The 20,308-nt window shown below is 39.5% G+C and overlaps 1 protein-coding gene across 1 annotated transcript in view; it reads left to right on the forward strand.

Annotated features, from left to right (window-relative positions):
• Window positions 1–20,308, forward strand: part of GRPR (gastrin releasing peptide receptor) — a 29,863-nt gene that overhangs the window by 2,791 nt on the left and 6,764 nt on the right. Inside the window, exon 2 of the mRNA XM_020786761.3 lies at window positions 19,036–19,387. Within this exon, the coding sequence (XP_020642420.2) occupies window positions 19,036–19,387 (352 nt within the window). The remainder of the gene's footprint in view (window positions 1–19,035; window positions 19,388–20,308) is intronic.

Below are 20,308 nucleotides of genomic sequence, written 5' to 3' on the forward strand. Positions count from 1 at the left end.
AAGTCTTTTACATCATGTAGCCTGTGAATATTGAAAAGAAGAATCACCCTGTGCTACTCTTCCAACTCAAAAACGAACTGTAAATCAAGCCCACAAGTCTATTGTAGGAAATGGAGGATCTCTGGCAAGATTTGTTTTAAATTGAGATTTTTTGGGGGGAAAGGAATGACATGAGGATGGTGCTGCTGTATGGGCTTTGGAAGGGACTGCTACCCGCTTGGGATAAGGCATGACCTTGTAACCATTTTTAAAATTTAAATCATTATTTAAATCAATTTGATTTAAAGAAATCATTGATTACTATCCACCCTGGCTTCTGTGCATAGTGGTGTACCTAGCATTCCATGGAACATATTTCTTCTAGCAAACAAAATATAATTGCTCCTATTTTTATTGAAATTATCTTTTTCAAGCTCCCCATACCAGTATATGGACTAGTGTCCCCAGAAAACCGACAGCAAAGCAGCAGGAATGTCTTTGGCCCGGTCATGAGGGAACTAGATAAAGGACTATCACTATGCACGTGCAGGAAGAAAATGTTAGTATTTCTTTCATTTCGAGATCTTTTGTGTTGTTCCTCTTTCAATTTCAGGTTCTTTTGGGTTCAGGCACTTTTAGTAAACCCAAAAGAACCCCAATCTTTCATGACCTTTTGTTTCTGAGTTTCCTATTTGAGTTTCTGGTGCTAGGCCCAAATTGGCAGGGACAAGGCAATGGACAATCATTTACTCCAAAAGTGGGCAACCACAACAATACACAAGAAAGAAAGAAAAAACAACCATCCACAGACCTATGCAGACACTACAAGTACTTTAATGTTAACATTTATCATCACCGTCCTCATCAATTCATCAGCACAGATGAGAAAGAGAGGCCATCACCATGATCATAATCAAAATGAAACGTAGACACACTCATGAAGGGCAATATTATCAACCAACCTGCAAATCCTCCAGGATGGGGAGACAGCTCTCCTTCCATCCAGCAGCACAGGTAATGTTGACCAGAGGAAGGGCAGGAAGCTAGCCTTCCCAGGCAACAATAAAGGAAATGCTGAGAAAATCCCTCCAAACATCAATGAGATAAAAAGGCTAAAAAAGCAGGGTAATATTAAATATGAAAAAAATTACATAATGTTCATTGACCTATCTTTCAGAATCTAAAATATTTCATATTTCAGATACTCTATTGTAAAGCCACAAAAGAAAATGAAAGAACAGACCTCTTTTGTGGGGGTTTCCCCCAGTTCAGGTTAACCTGAAAGCCCAATCCCTAGCTGTTACCTTCTTTAGGAAGCTTCTGGTGTGTGCAAAGACAAACATGACATCATGCTCTGTACTCCAAAAACAAATTTTCATGTGTGGGCCACACAGAGTTGAGGCAAATGAGTCCAGAGTACAAGTCATCCAAGAAATAGCCAAGAGCATTCATCCTCCCAGAGACTGGGAGGCTGAAGCCCCACAGAGTCTCCCACCTGAGACTAACATAAGCATGTATGGCTGATGGGAATCTGTGCCCTGTCGCCTCTACAGTGCTAAGCAAGCTTTGCGATCCCAATGCACCACCAGAAGGAGGGACTGGTAAGCCCCTGCTGACTACTTTATGCCCAAACAGCCCCAGGAGGGTCACTATAAGTCGAAATTGAATTCCGTATAAGAGAGAACATAAAGAACAATTGTACTCACAGGGGTGCCAATCCCCACCAATGAGTGTAAAAAGGGATGCTGCTTAAGCCCTACAGATAAACATGGGAGGATTACTTTCCCACACCTCCAGATATATGAAGGACGAGGTGGATATGAAGAGCCACATTAGTCTGCTGCAGTAAGAAAAAATGTGCCATTTTAGATGCATTAGGCGTTATCCACAATTTCCGATAGACAGAAAGACAGCTGTGTAAATACACACACACATAAATATTGGATACACTACCTGAAATTCGAGATAATGCCTCCTGTGCTCAGTGAGATGGATGTGTGACAGTTCATGTTGTGATGTGTTTGCTCATCTTCAAAATAGCACAGGGTGTTTTATTGTTTCTGTTTTACCAGACTAACATTCCAAAGCTTTTCCCTTTGGAATGTTCTGTCAGGGTCTTATTTATACACCTCATTCCAAGCATTTTAGGACTGGAAGCTATTCAATATGGGGCAAGACAAGCTGTAAGACTGTCTCAGCAAAGCATTTTGTATGCTTTAAGAAACATTTTTAGGACATCCAACGCGTCAAGCATTTTTCCTTGTATGCTATGACGTGCTGAATAATCAATTTATCAAGATTCGGGAGGGGTATTTGGGAGAAAGAGATACATTTGTTTCACAAATATCTAAGTAAAAATGGTTATGGCTAATTATTTTTAAAGAGAATAGTGCCTAAAGACATTATTTAGAATGGTTTCCATTTTGTGAACATGGGACTGCTCAGAAAGAGAAACTTTCATGAGGGAGGAGTGCTCTGGACTGTCAGCATTTAAAAAGCAAGAGTAACACAGTGATTACCTCTTCAGGAGGAAGCTGGAATATCTGGAATCAATCACTCTGTCCTCTGTACAAGTGTTATTATGGAGCTCATGTGAGGGACCATCTGTCTGGTGGTTGACACATTATGCAGAATCAATATTGTGAAGCTGTAAAAATATTGGTGAGCTTGCCTCCTTTGCCTTATACTGATCTGATGACTTCCTGTTTTTAAACTGCATTACTTGGCTATTCATTTGAAAGGTGCCACACAGGAGCTTCTTAAAGTCTCTGTTGTAAAACGGCTGGTCACCCATCATCCATGCACAATGTCTTCTTGACTCTCCCCATGCCCAGGCAGCTGGTATGCAGAAATAGACTATAGATTCAGTCTGCTCATAATTGCTAAGATGAGGAAGAACTCTATCTCAGCAACCCTGCTCCCTATGTCTGTGCTAAGGCAAGGCGGCTTTGGACTTGCTAAGGGACGGAGCATCTATTCCTTTTTGTTCCCCTTTCTCCCTTTAGTTATCCCAGTTGGGACCATTGGCTGTTGCCTCACCACTATTTAAGGCTAAGTGACCCTTTGGCTCTCTTCATTTCCAAAACACATTTCCATCTTTTAAAAAAAACCAACATTACTGCTTGTGTTCTCGAAGGCTTTCGTGGCCATTGCTGTGGGTTTTTTGGGCTGTTTGGCCGTGATCTGGAAGTTTTTCTCCCTAACATTTCACCAGTCTCTGTGGCTGGCATCTTCAGAGCCAACGACACCCATCAATGACAGTGACAGATCATCCCTCCCCCTTATCACAACAAAACACCCATAACAAGAAACACCCTGAACACAGGAAATACCCAATCTCCCGAAACGAACAAAAAGCCTAATCCTGCAGATACAAATACTCAACAATCCCACATACTACACCAGAACACAGACAGAATTCTAGATCCTTCTGAAGATGCTGGCCACAAAGACTGGCGAAACGTTACGAAGAAAAACCTCCAGAACACGGCCAAACAACTTGAAAAACCCGTAACAACCAACATTACTGCTTACTATACTATTGTGCTATCTAGTCTTCATTGACAGATGTTGACCAATGTCAGCTTTGCAAAACTGGCAGGCAATAAATGTCTAAAGCCAGAATATCATCTTCAGCCCTATAATTTATAGCATGTAAGTGAGACAGTGCAATAGTATTAAAAGTATATTTTAAATCAAATTAAATTAAAACAAACACTTTTTTTTCATTTTGAAATCGGATGGAAGGTACCATCCACATTCACAGCCAAACCACATCCACCTCTACACATCAGCACGAAAATCCAGGAAAAACACACACACCCCAACCCACACTGGAGTGAGCTAGATGGTCACACAGCAAGAACACCTTTTTGATTGAGACCGATCCTAAGAGTTCCAAATAAACAATCAGCTTGAACCCTAGATCAATCTGGGATGGATTGGTCCGCGTTAGGGATAGGTTGGGGTGCTTTAACAAGAACATTGTGTAATCAACTTTTTTAGAATGATCCCAGCTGTTCCAGCAAAGCAGAATAAAATCCTGTATAGCCAGCCTCTGAGTTGCTTTAGAAAGTAGTTTGACAATTGAAGTGGGGAGACAATTATTGTCTACCATCTAAATCCCTTTGAGAGAAAGCTGTAACATAAAGGCTATAAATTATAGTCAGTACGTAGCAGGAGCTGTGGAAGCTTTATCTTTTACAACACATCATATAACTTGAGTCTTTCATATGTGCTGAAGATGATCAATCATTTCTGAGTAGGAAAAGAAGACAGATGTCCCCCAATAACATAAAGGCAGCCAGACTCCCCTCCAAAAAAGTTGCTTCCTGCTGATTGCTTCTCAATAGTACAATACGAGCCAATATTGTGCACTGTGCCTACAGCTAGATACAATTGATTTTCGGAAACTTAAGCCTGTGTTGCTTGCCACTGGGTCAATACTGTTTGAGACTTCAGAACATCCACATTTTCAGTGTCCATTTCTTCTTCTCTCTCTTGCCTGTTTGCACCAGAGACACAGGGCAGACACCTGGAGCGTTTCTGAATTTGCTTCCAAGGCAGACCAGATGGTTTAAGCACAACGGAGCTGTTGTGACCAACATGGCGATCGAACACCAAACAGTCTGTATTTATAGATGTTTAACCCAAAGGCAGCAGTGATTGCCCTGAGCTAGAAGGATAAACATTTAAGGGTAACAAAACAGAAAAGGTTGCATGAGTACTGTATCAATCGTTTGTTTGAAGTGCTTAATAATCTCGGTTACAAACCAGAGTTTTGCTGTGTCAGAATCAAATAATATTAAAAAAATTGCAACACAAGCCCTGGTTACTATCAGATAGAACAATGGGAAAGAATTCTCAGTTTTATACTAGTTCTGGCAAATAGAAATTGTGGAGTCTCCTAGCACTGAATTTCAGTCCCAGAATGTTCAAAGAACAAGATTGTATTTACTTGAGACTCTCTCATGAAGAACACCCTTTCTCATGGCCAGTCCACATTATTTTGCTGTCTGAGCCAAAACAAATTCCTAAGGCATTGGTTTCACTTTGTTCAATGCAGTATCAGAGCTATACGTGCTCCCTGCCCATGCCCACATTGGTTGCTGTTGTTGTTTCTACATGGATAGAGAGAACCAGCGTTGACTAAGTCTTGTTATTAATATTATATACTGTCAAGTCGCTTCTGTCCTATGGTGACTCTGGGAAGGAGTTATCACCAAAATCTCCTGTCCTCCACAGCCCTGCTCAGCCAATGTAAACCCAAGGTTGTGGCTTTAGAAAGTCAATCCATCCTATAAATGAGCATTCTCTTTTCCTGCTGCCTTCCAACTTTTCCAGCATTCTTGTATTTTCCAGAGAACCTTGACTTCTCATGATGTGCCCAAAGTAAGACAGCCTTAATTTTGATGTTTTTGTCTCCAGAGATAGTTCAGGCTTGATTTGATCTAGGACCCACTTGTTCACTTTTCTGGCAGTCAAGGATATCTGCAAAGTTTTTCTCCAGCACCACACTTCAAATTATTTTTTTTCCTTTCAGATTTCTTTACTGTCCAGCTTTCAGATCCATACATGAGGATCCGAAATACAAGAATGTGGGTGATCTTGGTCTGCAGTGGTACATCCTTAAACTTCATTATCTTTTTTACTTCCTTCATTGCTGCCCTTCTTAGTCTCAATCTTCTTCTGATTTCTTGCCTACAGTCTCACTTTATATTGATGACTGAACCAAGGTATACAAAATCTCTATTTCAGTTTCAAAACTGTCAATCTTAAAGTTGTGCAGTTCTTCTGTAGTCATGATTTTTATCTTCTTAATGTTCAATTGCAATCCAGCTTTGACAATTTCTTTGTTCACTTTCATCAAGTCATTTCAAGTCACTGCTGCTTTCTGCCAGCACGATCATGTCATCTGCATATACAGTGTTTTCCCCAAAATAAGACAGGATCTTATTTTAATCTTTGCTCCAAAAAAAGCAGTAAGGCTTATTTTCAGGGGATGTTTTATTTTACAGTCATGTCATCTTCTTCTGGTTGCTGCACAATGGTAGAGGGCGGGGTTTCACTTATCTGGGGCTTATTTTTGGGTTAAGGCTTATATTACGAGCATCCTGAAAAATCATACTAGGTCTTATTTTCAGGTTAGGTCCTATTTTCAGGGAAACAGGGTATTAATGTTTCTTTCACCAATTTTCACTCTTTTTTCATCTGAGTCTAGTTTGGCTTTCTGTATATGTTCTGTGTACAAACTGAAAAGTCAAGGGGATAAAATGCACCCTTGTCTGACACCTTTGCCTACAGGAAACCATCCTGTCTCTCCATATTCTGTCCTAATGCTACCTTCTTGTCCACAATACAAGTTACACATCAGGACAATCCAGTGCTGAGGCACACTAATTTATTTCAGAACAACCCACGGTTATAATTTTAAAGAAATAATTTCCCCTTAGATTTGTATGAAACTTAACCTTCAAAACAGGGATTTTGAGTCATTATACCGACACTTTGCCATCTCATGATTACCCCCAAGCATTAATATAACCTCTGTATAAGAAATTAAATAGGTAAAGGTAAAGGTTCCCCTTGACATAGAGTACTAGAATTCCCATGAGTTTCCATCATCCTACAGCTGGATTTTGGATGATATCTTCCACATGATGCAGAACAGACTTTGATGCTCTACTCCCCCTTTCACCCCTAATTTCTAGGGTCTGTGATGAGTGTGAGTTTCTCCTCATCTTTTTCAAGTGTCATTCAAACACATGTTGAAAAAAAAGTAGTTCTCTCCCTCTTCTTTCATTTACAAGCCTTCCAAAATGCGTGTTCTCTGCCCCTCATCTAAGACACAAAGCATTGCTACAACAATGTAGTTGAGTAATTTTGCAGTCTTTGTCAATTCCACAAACTGCTAGCCATGTGCACAGTGCATGGCCCCCTGCAAGCTGTCAAAAAGCATCTTCAGTCCCATAATGTTGTGATAGCTCAGTGCAGTGTTAGAAACAGACACCCCAGCAATGCAGGCACATGTAAAGTGGGCAACTGGGCCTTTGGCTCTGTAGCAAGAATAACAACATTAGACTAGGCATCCATCAGTCTCGAGAGACTATGGTAACATGCTCTGAATAGAGGACTTGGAACAGCATCGAGTGTGGCTGAGAAGGGCAATTTGAGAGTGACAATTCCTTCCACACTGAAGACAAATACAATCTGTCCCATGTCCAGCTCCCTGATTTTGCTGGTTTCGGGACTGCCTCTTTGCCTCGGCCTGCTGAACAAGGGTCTCTTCAGAAGAGAATAAAAACACAATGATCCAAAAAAGACCTAAATTATGCTGTTGTAAGACTGAAACTTGGAAGGGTATCAATGAAGGAATAAGAAAATATCATCAATGTGTTAATGTGCTAAAATAGTATAGTTGATGGAATAAATATCAAAAGGAACAGTGAGGAACACGGCATAAATAGTAGGACAAACACCCGCCTAATCACTCTTTAGTCATGTATCCAGTGGCACCAAAGTCCTCCCTCTCTTTCCTGCTAAATGTAGTTTTCTAAATAAATATTTTATTTTCACTCTAAACAGTCTTTTATTGGTTACTGCCGACAGCAGTTTCCATTCAGGCTAACAAGTGTATCATATAGTTATTTATTTATTTTGTTTATACCATGTATTTCCTACAGTTAAAAAAAAGTGATTTGCCCAATGTCCCCTAGTTCTTTCTGAATGGGAATCAGAACTCAAAACATTCATACAGCATTCCCCCTACTCCCTAGCAGACTGGTTTTTTGGGGGGGGGTGTAGTGGGGGAACATTGTAAGATGGTGCAACATGCAAGCCACAGTTTGATTTCACAAATCCAGACCCCTAGAGCTCTCTCACACACACTTATTGTAAAAAGAACTCAATTCAGGGAAGGAAGAAGGTAATTCTGGCATTTGCCCTTGCTTGTCTTTCCCTCACAAAGGCTCACGTCGCATTTTCCTCTCGATGCCACCAGTGGATTACCTCAATCCACAATATAAATGACATTTGTCTGAACACTTGACTTGTGAACAGAAGCAGAACTTATTTATTGAAGTGAAGCAGATTGAATAATGACAGAAGTTTCTCAGATAAACATTATACACTAGCAAATCATCAACATACTTCTTGTCTCTTGCTATATCATTACCACCTTCTCTACCTATTTTCCTAACCAGCTCTATCTCTCTCAGTATCTGTTCCCTCTCTCTCTCTGACTAACCAGCCCTATCTGACTCCTCCTTCTCCTGCCAAACCTCATGTAGCTGCTGACTCCGCTTCTCTCATATACTCATGCAAATAATGAATGGCATGAGTGATGAGGGGGATCGTCCCATTACTTTTTGGTACTATATCATGCATTACAGATGTGCCTTTCATTTGAGAGTGATTGCCTAAGTTTTTCCTTCCCCTGGTTGGCTGGCTATCCCATGCCCAATTCTGCAGTAACTGTGAAATCAGGCATGTGACTGTCAAGTGATCACTTGTACAGACATGTGAAAGGAAGCTGACAGAAAAGCGAGTTGCTTTAAACACATGGTTTTTCACCAATTTAATTTTGGCCTATTTTTCTTCAGCCATAGAAGCAAAAAAAAAAAAAAAAAAAAGTGATATAATTATAAAGATTAGTGATCTGTAGTCCAAAGTGACTTAGTAATAAGAAAGAAGGGATATAAAAACAAGTCTACTAAAGTGGACATTCAGATTTCTTATTATGCACAGCTTATTATGTGCAAAGCTCACTTGCCACACCCAACAATGATGTTTATGGCCGTAACTACACATACAGGAAGATTTTAAGGGAATTTGAAGTGATTTCAATTGCTGCACATAACTCACGCCCTGGTGTGGTTTTTAAAAGTGCACACTCGCATGATTTTTACAACACACGAGAACTGTCCTACTGACAGTGCCAGGGTTGGGGTAAAATGGGGCTACTGGAGCTACCCCTCAGGCAAGAACAGTGCTGCTGACCGGTCACTGTGGGGGGGGGAGGCTTCCCAGCCACCTTCGCACTGGTCAGCTGGCAACAATGTTTTTGTGAGGGGCGAAGGGCAGCTCCAGTGGCTCCTTTTTCTCCACCTGGCAAGCAGGTGCAGCTGCTCCAACCCTGCTGGCCCAGTCAGCAACGGGAGGAAGTCTTGCAGCACAGGCAGGTGGCAGGCCGTGCCATATCCTGTGTTAATGTGAGAAATCAGTCAGTTTTGTACCTGTTTTCAGATCACCCACAGTATTAACTTGAGCCCATTGTTGCGTGTCCTGCACTCTGGGATTGTTGGGAATAGATCTCCCCCCACACCACATATGACAGACTTTCAGGTATTTGTAAAGTGCTATCATATCACCCCTCAGTCTTCTTTTCTCAAGGCTAATAAGCATGCTCAGTTCTTTGAGCCTTTCCTCATAAGGCTTGGTTTCCAACCCCCTGATCATTCTTGTCGTCCTCCTCTGAACTTGTTCCAATTTGTTAGCATCGTTCTTGAAGTGTGGTGTCCGGAACTGGACACAATACTCAAGATGAGGCCTGACCAGTGCTGAATAGAGGGGGACTAGCACCTTGCTGGACTTGGAAACTATACTTCTATTAATGCAATCTAAAATAGCATTTTCCTTTTTTGTAGCCACATCACACTGTTAGCTTGTGATCTACAACAATTCCAAGATCCTTCTCCCTTGTAGTTTTGCTGAGCCAGGTATCCCCCATCTTGTAACTGTGCAATTCGTTTCTTTTTCTGAGGTGCAGGACTTTGTACTTATCCCTGTTGAATTTCATTCTGTTGCTTTCGGCCCAGTGCTTCATCCTATCAAGGCCATTTTGAATTTTTTGCCTTCTAAGATATTAGCTATTCCGCCCAATTTGGTATTTATTTATTTATTTATTGTATTTATACCCCGCCTATCTAGTCGAATGACCACTCTAGGTGGCTGGAGTGGTCGTTCGACTAGACTGGTATCATCTGCAAATTTGACAAGCATTCCCTGCACTTCCTCATCCAAGCCATTAATATAAATATTGAAGAAAAGTGCTTGTTTGTTTGTTTGTTTGTTTGTTTGTTCGTTCGTTCGTTCATTCTTCTATGGCCTTCCCTGAATCGTAACATAGATAAGTTTGTTTTTTAAGTGTAATTTAAAACTAAAATGTCTAATTGAGCATGAAGAATAAGCTCAGAATCTGACCCTCACTATTGAAGTAGTTCAGTTCATGAACAATCAGGATACAGGAACAGACCATAGGTAAAGTATTATTGTAGGTATAGGCAAAGTCAAACTTTTAAGGTGTTTTTTTCCCCCTCCTCTGTCAAACAAGGTGAAATCAGTCAACAAGGTGAACACTTCCACCAGCGTGTGCGCATGAAAAGGACTGACAAGCACTATGCATTCCCCTGAATTGTCCACCTGAAAATGTGGATCAGAAATGGTTTACCATTCTTTTCTTCTGTGGTCTGCTGGCCCAAGGTTACACCGACTGACTTTTCTTCTGGGAGACACGGTGGGGAATTGAACCTCCAATCTTTCATTCTAAAGCCATACACCTAACTCACTGATCTACCTGCCCAGCACTGCAGATAAATAATAACCTTGAAAAATAAATTTGTCACTGTATCCATTTCCTGTTTAAAGGATTCATTCATTAATTCATTCATTATCCATTTACAGCCCTAGCTATAAGCTCTTGCTTTCTTTAATAACTTATATCCTTCATCTTCATCCCATGAATAAGTACTCCACTTCCACAAATGTCCCATTTGCTTATATCTCTCAGCTAACACCCATTTTTATATATTTTATATTTACACAGAAGCGGCTTTTCCTGATTTATTTAGGAAAGTAGGCCTTTTTAACAGTTGAAACAAGCCATGTCTAAGAGGATATGTATCTGACTATTTTAAAAGGGCAAGAGGAAGATCTTGGATTGGATATGAATTCTTGATAAGATTGGATTGTCCATTTTGCCAGACTACTTATTGAGTCGTGTCGAGAGCACTGATGTGCTCATTAGCTCACAGAGTTTGATTTGAGGCTAAATTAATGATGGGGCTAAGCATGCTGCTGTGAGCAGGTGCTGTCTCGAATGTAATTCCTTCTATGAGAGTTTTATTCTGACAATAGTCATATATAGAAGGTGGCATGTTTCTGTCTGTATTGCTGTCTCTTTATGTATATCTGTACATTGAGAGAAAGAGAGAGACTGAGACTGAGAACAAGTCATAAGTCATGTGAATGTCCAGTAAAAATCTCACTTATTCTTATGGCTCTTTTTCAGTCTTCTGTGAAATTTCTCTTCACAGGGGTTGTTGCTCCACAGGAAATAATACTGTTCCATTGTAGTTTATTGTGATTTCTTAACTGCTTAGGGGTATTCCTAGATTTGTAGGTAACTCAAGATTCATAACTCAAAAGTAGCAGGGTTTATTTTTTTAAAAAAGGAAAAGATGCTACTTCGAGTTACCAAATAATGTTATGTGTCAGAATAACTTCCAAAAAATCCTATGATTAACCACCCTGCGGGTCATGGGCTCCTCTGTTGAGTCAATTTATCTCATATGAAGTCTTCTTTTCATACGTTTTTCAACTTTTTCTAGCATTATTGTATTTTCTGTTGAGTCCTGACTTCTCATAATATGGCAAAGTGCATTTTTGTTTCTAGTGAGCGTTTAGGCTTGATTGAACCCACTTATTTGTCTTTTGAACAATCTGTGGTATCCGTGCAATTCTAATGCAAAACTATATTTTGAATGATTAATTTTTTTCTCTCCAGGTTTATCCATTGTCCAGCTTTCACATCTGTCTGTAGCAATAGGGAATACCATAACCTGAAATATCTTGATCTTAGTTTCAAATAATACATCTTTTCTCCTAAGGATCTCTTCTACTTCCATCATGACTGCCTTTCCAATTCTTAATCTTCTTTTCATTTCTTCTTTGCAATTTCCAGTTGGTTAATGATTGAACCAGAGTATAGAAAATCTTAAATACTTTCAGATTTTCTTTATTGTCCTTACTAAAATTGTGTAATCTTTCTGAAATTAATGCCACATTATATTATATTGTATTACAGCTTAAGATGTAGCAAATGTTTATTAGGTAACCACAATTTTTGAGGGCATACCTCAATCTGCACATTGAAACAGAGAACAGAAGAAGAATCTTACATGTCTTACTATGGAATCATATAGCAAAAAGGAAATGCAACACAACTATTGATGGCTTAGATGTACATACCTGTGTATTGCTACAAGTGTCCCATTTTATTCTTTACTGGTCTCTGCAATAATGCCAGAAACAACACTTCATGATCAAGGATAAGCATTTCTTGTTCCTTTCTCACCCATTACAATTGCTTATCACATTCATTTTAAATTGCTCTGTGAACTAGTGGTTACTATAGCAACTTTTTTTTTGCCTTGGTCCAGAAAGCTTGGACCTCACTCAATTAGACTATTACACTGTGGGATGAAGCAACTGTCAGTTTTCTTCTCTACAATTTTGGCAGTTCTTGTGGATTTCATTCTAAGGTGATTATATCAGTTGTTTTAGTGTGGAAAGCAATTGGCTGAAGGTAGTTTCAAACAAAATTATATTATTGTATAGCTGTGAGAAATCTCCCTCAGATTCAGATGGAGTGCAATGAAAACAAATAAACGTTCTTGTGGATACTGTATTTATCTGCTGAGAATGGAGATCTCACATCCTGATCTTGCAAGAAAGCTGCTTAGAAATCCTGAGTGCCTCTAACATTCTGCTCCCACAAAAACTGTGTGTGGATAGCCACTTCCTCCTCTGTTTGTTTATTTGAAGATTGCTAGTGGTGTTGCTGCAGTAACTCTAATGTTTGCTGCTACACCTGTGTTTTCAACTTTTCAAGTGAGGAGTATATAGGACTATGTTGTGTTGGTGAAACCAAAGTATACCCACTGGCACCACAAAACCATAATATTGTGCCAGGGCTTGGAAAAGTTACTTTTTGGGTTACAGCACCCCGGATACATAGCCTATATGACTTATTATTGGTTGGGGGATTACAGATGGGGGGAAGCAAATCTTTCAAGGTGTATGTTGGGCTACCTTGATGGAAAACAAAGTTCTTTTCCTAGGGAACAAATGCCAAAGAATCCATAGGGATTAATGAATAAACAGTTGTGTTTTTTTAAAACAATTCTGTAATAAATTTGCTACTACCAATGGGTTGCTTTTTAATGCATTGTTTTTCCTCTATACTTTTACCTGTGGGGTGGAGGATCAATCATGTATAATGAACAATTGAATAATGGCACATTTTGGAAAAGAACAGTTGAATGCATACCTCTAACAGGATCTCTCCAATAAATGTCACTGAGAGAGATAGAGAAGATCCAGAATCACGTTTGTGCAGACATAATGACGTAATGAAATATCCTCTGTGTTGAAAGCACAAGTACTGCATAATTGCAGTATTTTGTCCCTAATACTGCAATTATAGATGACAGGAAAATTTTCCCTGCCCCTTTGGAACATAAGATAATTATTTGGATGTAACCACTACTTTTGTGATGTGATTAAAAAAACAAGGGCTTGTAAATTGATGGAACAATAACAAACATGGAATAGATCTGGAGGAGCTTCCTCTTTCATCAAAGGCAGTTCTGCCAAATCAATCTGCCTGTGTTTACATCCGTACGTATGTTTATGGTTAAAAATGTCAAGTCATTAAAGGTTTTATTGATTAATCATCTGACAGTTAATTTTAGCCCATTGGAGTGTGCTGTCTGTCTTATAATTTACACATTAATACAATCATAACCCTGAATACCTGGCCAGTGTATACAAATGGTCTGTACGTTTCCAGACTTCCTCAGAATCTCCCCTGTATTAGCTCATATGAACTGTCAAGCAGAGCCTCATACTGAGAAACATAGTTGAGATAAAGTACAAAAATGCTACTAAAAAGATTTGGCGGCGGGGGGGGGGCAGAATAAAAGTGAAGAGACTTTTTGCAACTCAAGGGCCAAATTCAGTTTCCCAGGAGTTATTTGGGTGACGGGGGAGCCTTTAATTGGTGGACCTGGCTAAAGGCAAAAAAAGTAGGATAAAAAATGCCAGAAAACGTAGCTTAAAGATATTGCTGACAGTTACTAGGCCTTTGGAAAGATTGTTGTTTTCATTTGTGCTGTTGAATCAATATAAGGGAAGAATAGGTTTGTGACACAGACATGGCATTCTTGTAATATTTTAACTGTAGGTGACTTTCTTTAAAAATGATTTTGTTTTATTAAAAAAAATAAATAACCCCTAATAAATATGTCTATTAGTTATTTTAAGACTCATACATTATTTTAGGGCTCTTGGGGTATGCTGTGGAGAGGGCACGTATCTGTAGTTTTCTTGTTGAATTAAAATTAAAGTTCTGGCACTAAGGAAGAATGGCCATAATCAAGCCACAGTTGGGCAGTTTAAGTCCCATTGATTCATCAGGGGAGTGATTTTAGCATGTACTTGACCCTTCTTTTGACCTTTATTTGACTGAAAAATGTTGTTTATATCTGCTTAAACTGCAGTCTCCCAGAAAAAAAAAACAGGAATGAGTCTGTGGCTAGAGAAGGGTTGAGATCTGTTTCACATGAATGCATCCCAGTGTCATACACAGCCTTTGACTTAAATCGGGTGTTAAATATCACAGCTATGAATTTCTTTATACGCTGCATCCCCCATTTCATTACATTTCATTGTCAAGCTAATGAAGTTAGCTAATAAAGCCTGGGGTTTGTAGTGCCATTCCCTAAAGGTGAAATTTTCAGGCTGTAAAGATAACTGAAAAACAACCTGGGAAATATCACCCCGTGACTTTTCAGGGTCATCACCAGTGCTAGTCCTACCTTTGGGCAGAAAGAGGAAATTGTCCTCAGGCAGCAGGTGTATGGTGGAGCATAACCCTATAATTGCTAGGCAAAAGACTTTGTTCACACAAGCACAGGCTGCTTTATGTGTGAGGGTGGCAGTCTGGTGAGATGCCATGCGCTTGAACAGGGATGGCAGGGGGGGCACCCCACTCTCTAAGAGCTGAGAGGTACCAAATGGGACCATCCTCCTTCCTTGATGGTCGGGTGGCAGCAGCCAGCACGCCCAGCTAGCAAACAGCCTCACCACTTTCCACAGTTTGCTAGCTGGAGTGGAGACTGAATCCTTAAAAAACCCAGTTCTTTCTCCACCATAGGCTGTAGCTATAGATTATACAGAACTATTGGGTTTCTACTGGAAAATGTAATCCCATGTGAAGCTCCACTTTCTTTCCTTATAACTGAAGGTTGGGAAGCTTTTTCATCATTGGCTGGAGATAACAGCAAAAGAACCTTGAAGGCCAGATGGAGAACACCCACAGGCCATGTGAAGCAGGATTTTCCAGCCATGCTCATCTATATGGCATTAAAAAGGCCTCAGAAACTTCAAGGGGTTCAAAATGCTGCAGCCAGATTGTTAACTGGTTACAGGGATCATTCCCACCCCGTTTTACATTTGCTCCACTGTCTGCCAATCTGTTTCTACAATCAATTCAAAGTACTGTTTTTAACCTATAAAGCTCTAAATGGCTTCGGTCAGAGTTAACTTAAAATTGCATCTCAATTTATGAGCCTGCCCAGGTGTTATGATCATCACAAGTGGCCTTTCTCTCAGTCCCACCATCTTCACAGGTGTGCTTGGTGATACAGTATATGGAAGAGAACCTTCTCCATTGCTGTTCCCAGGCTCTGGAACTCCCCCCCCCCATCTTTACTGTCTTTCCACACCCAGATGAAGACATTTTTCTTCAGGCAGGCTTTCCTCAGTGACTGACTGTATAAGAGACAATAAACAGAATGGTTTTTGTGTGTTGGCACTAATGGGAACAGTGTAGCAATTGGAATGAATGAATGAATGAATGAATGAATGAATGAATGAATAAATAAATAAATAAATAAATAAATAAATAAATAAGGTTTGTATTTTGTTGCCTTTAAATCTGTTTTTTTAAAGTTCTTTTACCTAAATTTTTAAATATAATGTTATTAATTATTCTTTAATATTTGGATAGATAGATAGATAGATAGGTAGGTAGGTAGGTAGGTAGGTAGGTAGGTAGGTAGGTAGGTAGGTAGGTAGGTAGGTAGGTAGGTAGGTAGGTAGGTAGGTAGGTAGGTAGGTAGATAGATAGATAGATAGATAGATAGATAGATAGATAGATAGATAGATAGATAGATAGATAGATAGATAGATAGATAGATAGATAGATAGATAGATAGATAGATAGATAGATAGATAGATAGATAGAATAAAACAACAAAAAAGTAATATTTCCAGTCTCTATGGTGTAGTTCCCCTCATGCTGTCCACATGTCCACATCATTGGCTACTACTGGTGGGGAGCAAATAAATATACTGCATACAACAAAACATACAATTAAAAAAGTCTGCAACTCAAACAATCAAAGCTAATACAGTATAACTAAAAGTTTTTTTAAAATTAAAACAATAGTGCCCCCATCACTGGAACGATATACTGTATTTTTCCAGCATTTTGTTTATGACAAAATGCATCATAATCATAAATGAAATGTTACTTTTTGGACTACATATCTCCGAATCCCTAGCCAGCTATAGTTTAAAAAAATAACATTTCCAAGCTCCGGCCATACTACAGTATTAGTCATACCACACATTAGAAGGGAGCCAAGAACTGGACACTGCAGTGGCTGTTGTGGCATACCATGTCTCCCATTATGCATAGATTCAGCCATGTTCTCATGCAGCATCACAGACTTTTAGCTGTGTCATTAGCCATCATAATCATACAGAGAGATTTCTATTTAATTTTCAAATAGCAATGCAGTATTTGATCACTGATCTGGCAATTCTATTTGTGGCTTCCTGGAAGCAAGCTCCTTTGAACTTAATGAGTCTTATTTTTAGCAAGATACCTATACAATTGCACCAGCACTGACCATTGCAGAAAGACAGATATTCAGAGTCTAAAAACGTGGATGAATATAAGGTAATGACAGCCAGCAAATCTTTTTGTAGCCTTTAAATATCACAAGGAAACAGGCAACACAAAAGCTTGCCTCAGGGGGCTTCTTCCTTCTCTGTTTGATAGAGGATTGTAGGCTACAGATTACAAATTAGTTGCTTAGGGCAGAATTTTAGCCCTCCAGATGTTTTTAGAGTGCTGCTTCCAGAATTCTTCACTGTAAAGTCAGCCGGCTAGGCCAAAAGCATCTGAAGGGCCATAGAGGCCTATCCAAGGTCGAGGGCACATCAGAATAGCCCAGATTAATTTACATGTTTTGTGGCAGGATTACAAACAGGATCTTCAGACAAATTGTGCAGATTTGCTTTCCTCTTAAGCATTGTCAAACCCCTATTTCCTGTCTAGGTGACTAGATCGGAGTGGCTTCAGTGCACCTGATGAAATGGCTATTCTGAATCATTTGTGATAATAGACACTGCAAGTCAGTAACTACATCTCTTCTAGGTGACAACAGTTTTAATTCATACATTTCAACACCAAAGTGATGATATGTGCTCTCTTTTTCAGCAGCAATCCTTGGCCCTTTTGAATGATGCTATCAGTCATTAAGTTGGGAGGGAAATGGATGGTGCAACGTAATGAAGAGGAAGGATGAGCTCTTACATACATACATTAGTCATGGCCTAAGATAACAGTGACATTACTTGCCTTCAAGCAATTAATGTATTTTAAAGTATTTATGTACCACTTTTCAGCCCATGAGGATCCCCCGCTAGTGATGTACAGACACAAAGAAATAAAAGCATTCTTTCAAAGCAGGTACTGTACATAGTGATTTCAAAACTAATCTGAAAAGTCCTCATTGTTTAAAAATAGATCAACAACTCTGCAAGCCAGTTTTAAAGCCACTTCTACATGACAAAAGCCAAGCGTATTAAAGTATGAAATTGTAATTCAGTACACTTTTCAAAATGTAGCATTCTCTTCATATTGTATATCCCCAGTGTGATAGCAGAACTGCAAGATTCTTACCCCTTCGATGGGGACAAAAACCCGATTTCCTAAAGCTGCTCTTTGCATCAGCCTCTACTGGCAACAATGGAGTTCCCTTACTGGGAAGGGGCAATTCCCATAGAGCCTATGGCATGGGAATGAGTCAAACCCTTGCTCTAAACCAGGACTCTAACAGTGATGCTAAGATATTTTTGATGGCCAATCCCATAGACCCTCATTGATTTGTACTGGTTATGGTTCATGAGAATGATAGACTAGAAACATCTAGAAATCCACCATTGCTCATCCTTCCCTTAAAACATCTGCAGTCCTCAGGGTGTTTCTGAAACTGCTATTTACTTTTTTTTTTTTAATTTTCACAGTAATTGCTTTTATGCCATTCATCTCAATATTAGTTTGTTCCTAACCTGACATATTGAGGGGGTTCCCTGGGGACCAACCAGGAAAAACAATTATAATTATGATCATTCTTAGGGCCAATTCGTACACTACATTGACTATGTGAGGTGCAGTTCATGGGTGCTTTCTTCCTTTCTTTTTTACATTCAAATAAGCATGTGTGGCCTTAATAAGTACAGAGAACCTCCTGCAATTTTTATTCCAATTTAGTCCTCTATAGCAGTGGTTCCCAACCTTGGGCCTCCAGATGTTCTTGGACTTCAACTCCCAGAAATCCTGGCCATTAGAGGTGGTGGTGAAGGCTTCTGGGAGTTGCAGTCCAAGAACATCTGGAGGCCCAAGGTTGGGGACCACTGCTCTATAGAGACCAAAAGAAGAAATATATGTCTCTATTGCAGTGTAAAAAAAATGACAGGTATTAAATTGCATGCTGCTTGTAAAGTGCATGCTACATATTTAACATAGTCCATAGCAGAGCCCTCAGATTCATTGAAGGAAGAAGGAAATAAACAGGATGGAAAAGAGTGTGACCAGACCTCTTTTTCATGCAAAGAAAAAGGAGTTCATTCTAATGAATAATGAGTTCATTCTAATAAATTTATCTGTATGGCCAGTAATCCAATTATTTCTCTTTTCCTCAGGTATAAAGCTATAGTGAGACCAATGGACATCCAGGGTTCCCATGCACTGCTGAAGATTTGCTTGAAAGCCGTCATGATCTGGATTTTTTCTATGCTGCTTGCCATTCCTGAGGTTGTATTTTCAGACTTACGCTCTATGTATGACAAAGGCACTAATAAAACATTTGTTGCCTGTACGCCTTACCCACATACGAACAAGCTGCATCCGAAAATTCAATCGATGGCATCTTTTCTCATCTTTTATATAATACCCCTCTCAGTTATTTCGGTATACTATTACTTCATTGCCAAGAACCTGATACGGAGTGCTTACAATCTACCAGTGGAAGGAAATGTGCATGTTAGAAAACAGGTAGGTCTTGTTTTATTTGGTTTAAAAAAAAAATGCCCAACTGGAAATAGCATGATTGGAGGAAGGGGTGCCACATGCTAGAGTACTTCCACATGGATAGGTCTGAGTGCTGAAGGTCAGAAAAAGTGCACCACTTTGTTTCCCTCCTGAACGGGTCTCTTCTATTAAGGGGCAAAACAGAGGGGGAAACAACAAGAAAACATGGGATAGCTACAAGATGACACTGACTGGATTTCTTATTTTAAAAATTCATAAATGATAGAGGGTGAGTGGGCTATGAAAGTCTCACTTTGAAGCATCCTTCCTCTCTTCCTCTATTTCCTTGTATTGTTTCCTAGTCCATTATGGTGAATGATATGTGTGATAGACCTTGTTCCTGTTGTACCACGCCATATTTGAGAGTGGTTTGATCTTGAATGGGAAACTAGATGAACAGGGCTTTAAGAATACTAGGTTTAGCATGATGTCTATGTAGCACTGTGGTGGGTAAATTTGGAAGTAAAGGCACTCTTCATGACACTTTCTGTACTTCCCATCAAAGTCCAGAAATGCAGGCCATAGGATCAGTCCATATCAACAAGGGGAGAGCAGGTCTTCTATATATCTAATGGCTCTTGGTTTCCTAATTCAGGGTCAAACCACCCTCAAATGTGGTGTATTAAAACAAGGAATACAGTAACTTGCAACAATATATACTTCCCTTGAAGATCTATTTCTTTCCCAGATACTATGAAGATACATAATGGCTTAGCTCAGAGGGAACAGGAGAGTCTGAGGTGGGTGGCAGAGGATGTCATAGCTCCTGCTATTCAGAAAATGCTGGCGCTTCAACTCCTTGAGCCCTGGCTCCACTACATCACTGTATATGTGTATTTTAAAACTTCTTTTAACAAAGAGATGCTTAACTTTCACAACTGTTAT

Source organism: Pogona vitticeps, chromosome 3 (assembly GCF_051106095.1).
Source record: "Pogona vitticeps strain Pit_001003342236 chromosome 3, PviZW2.1, whole genome shotgun sequence".
In the NCBI taxonomy this organism is placed as follows: domain Eukaryota; kingdom Metazoa; phylum Chordata; class Lepidosauria; order Squamata; family Agamidae; genus Pogona; species Pogona vitticeps.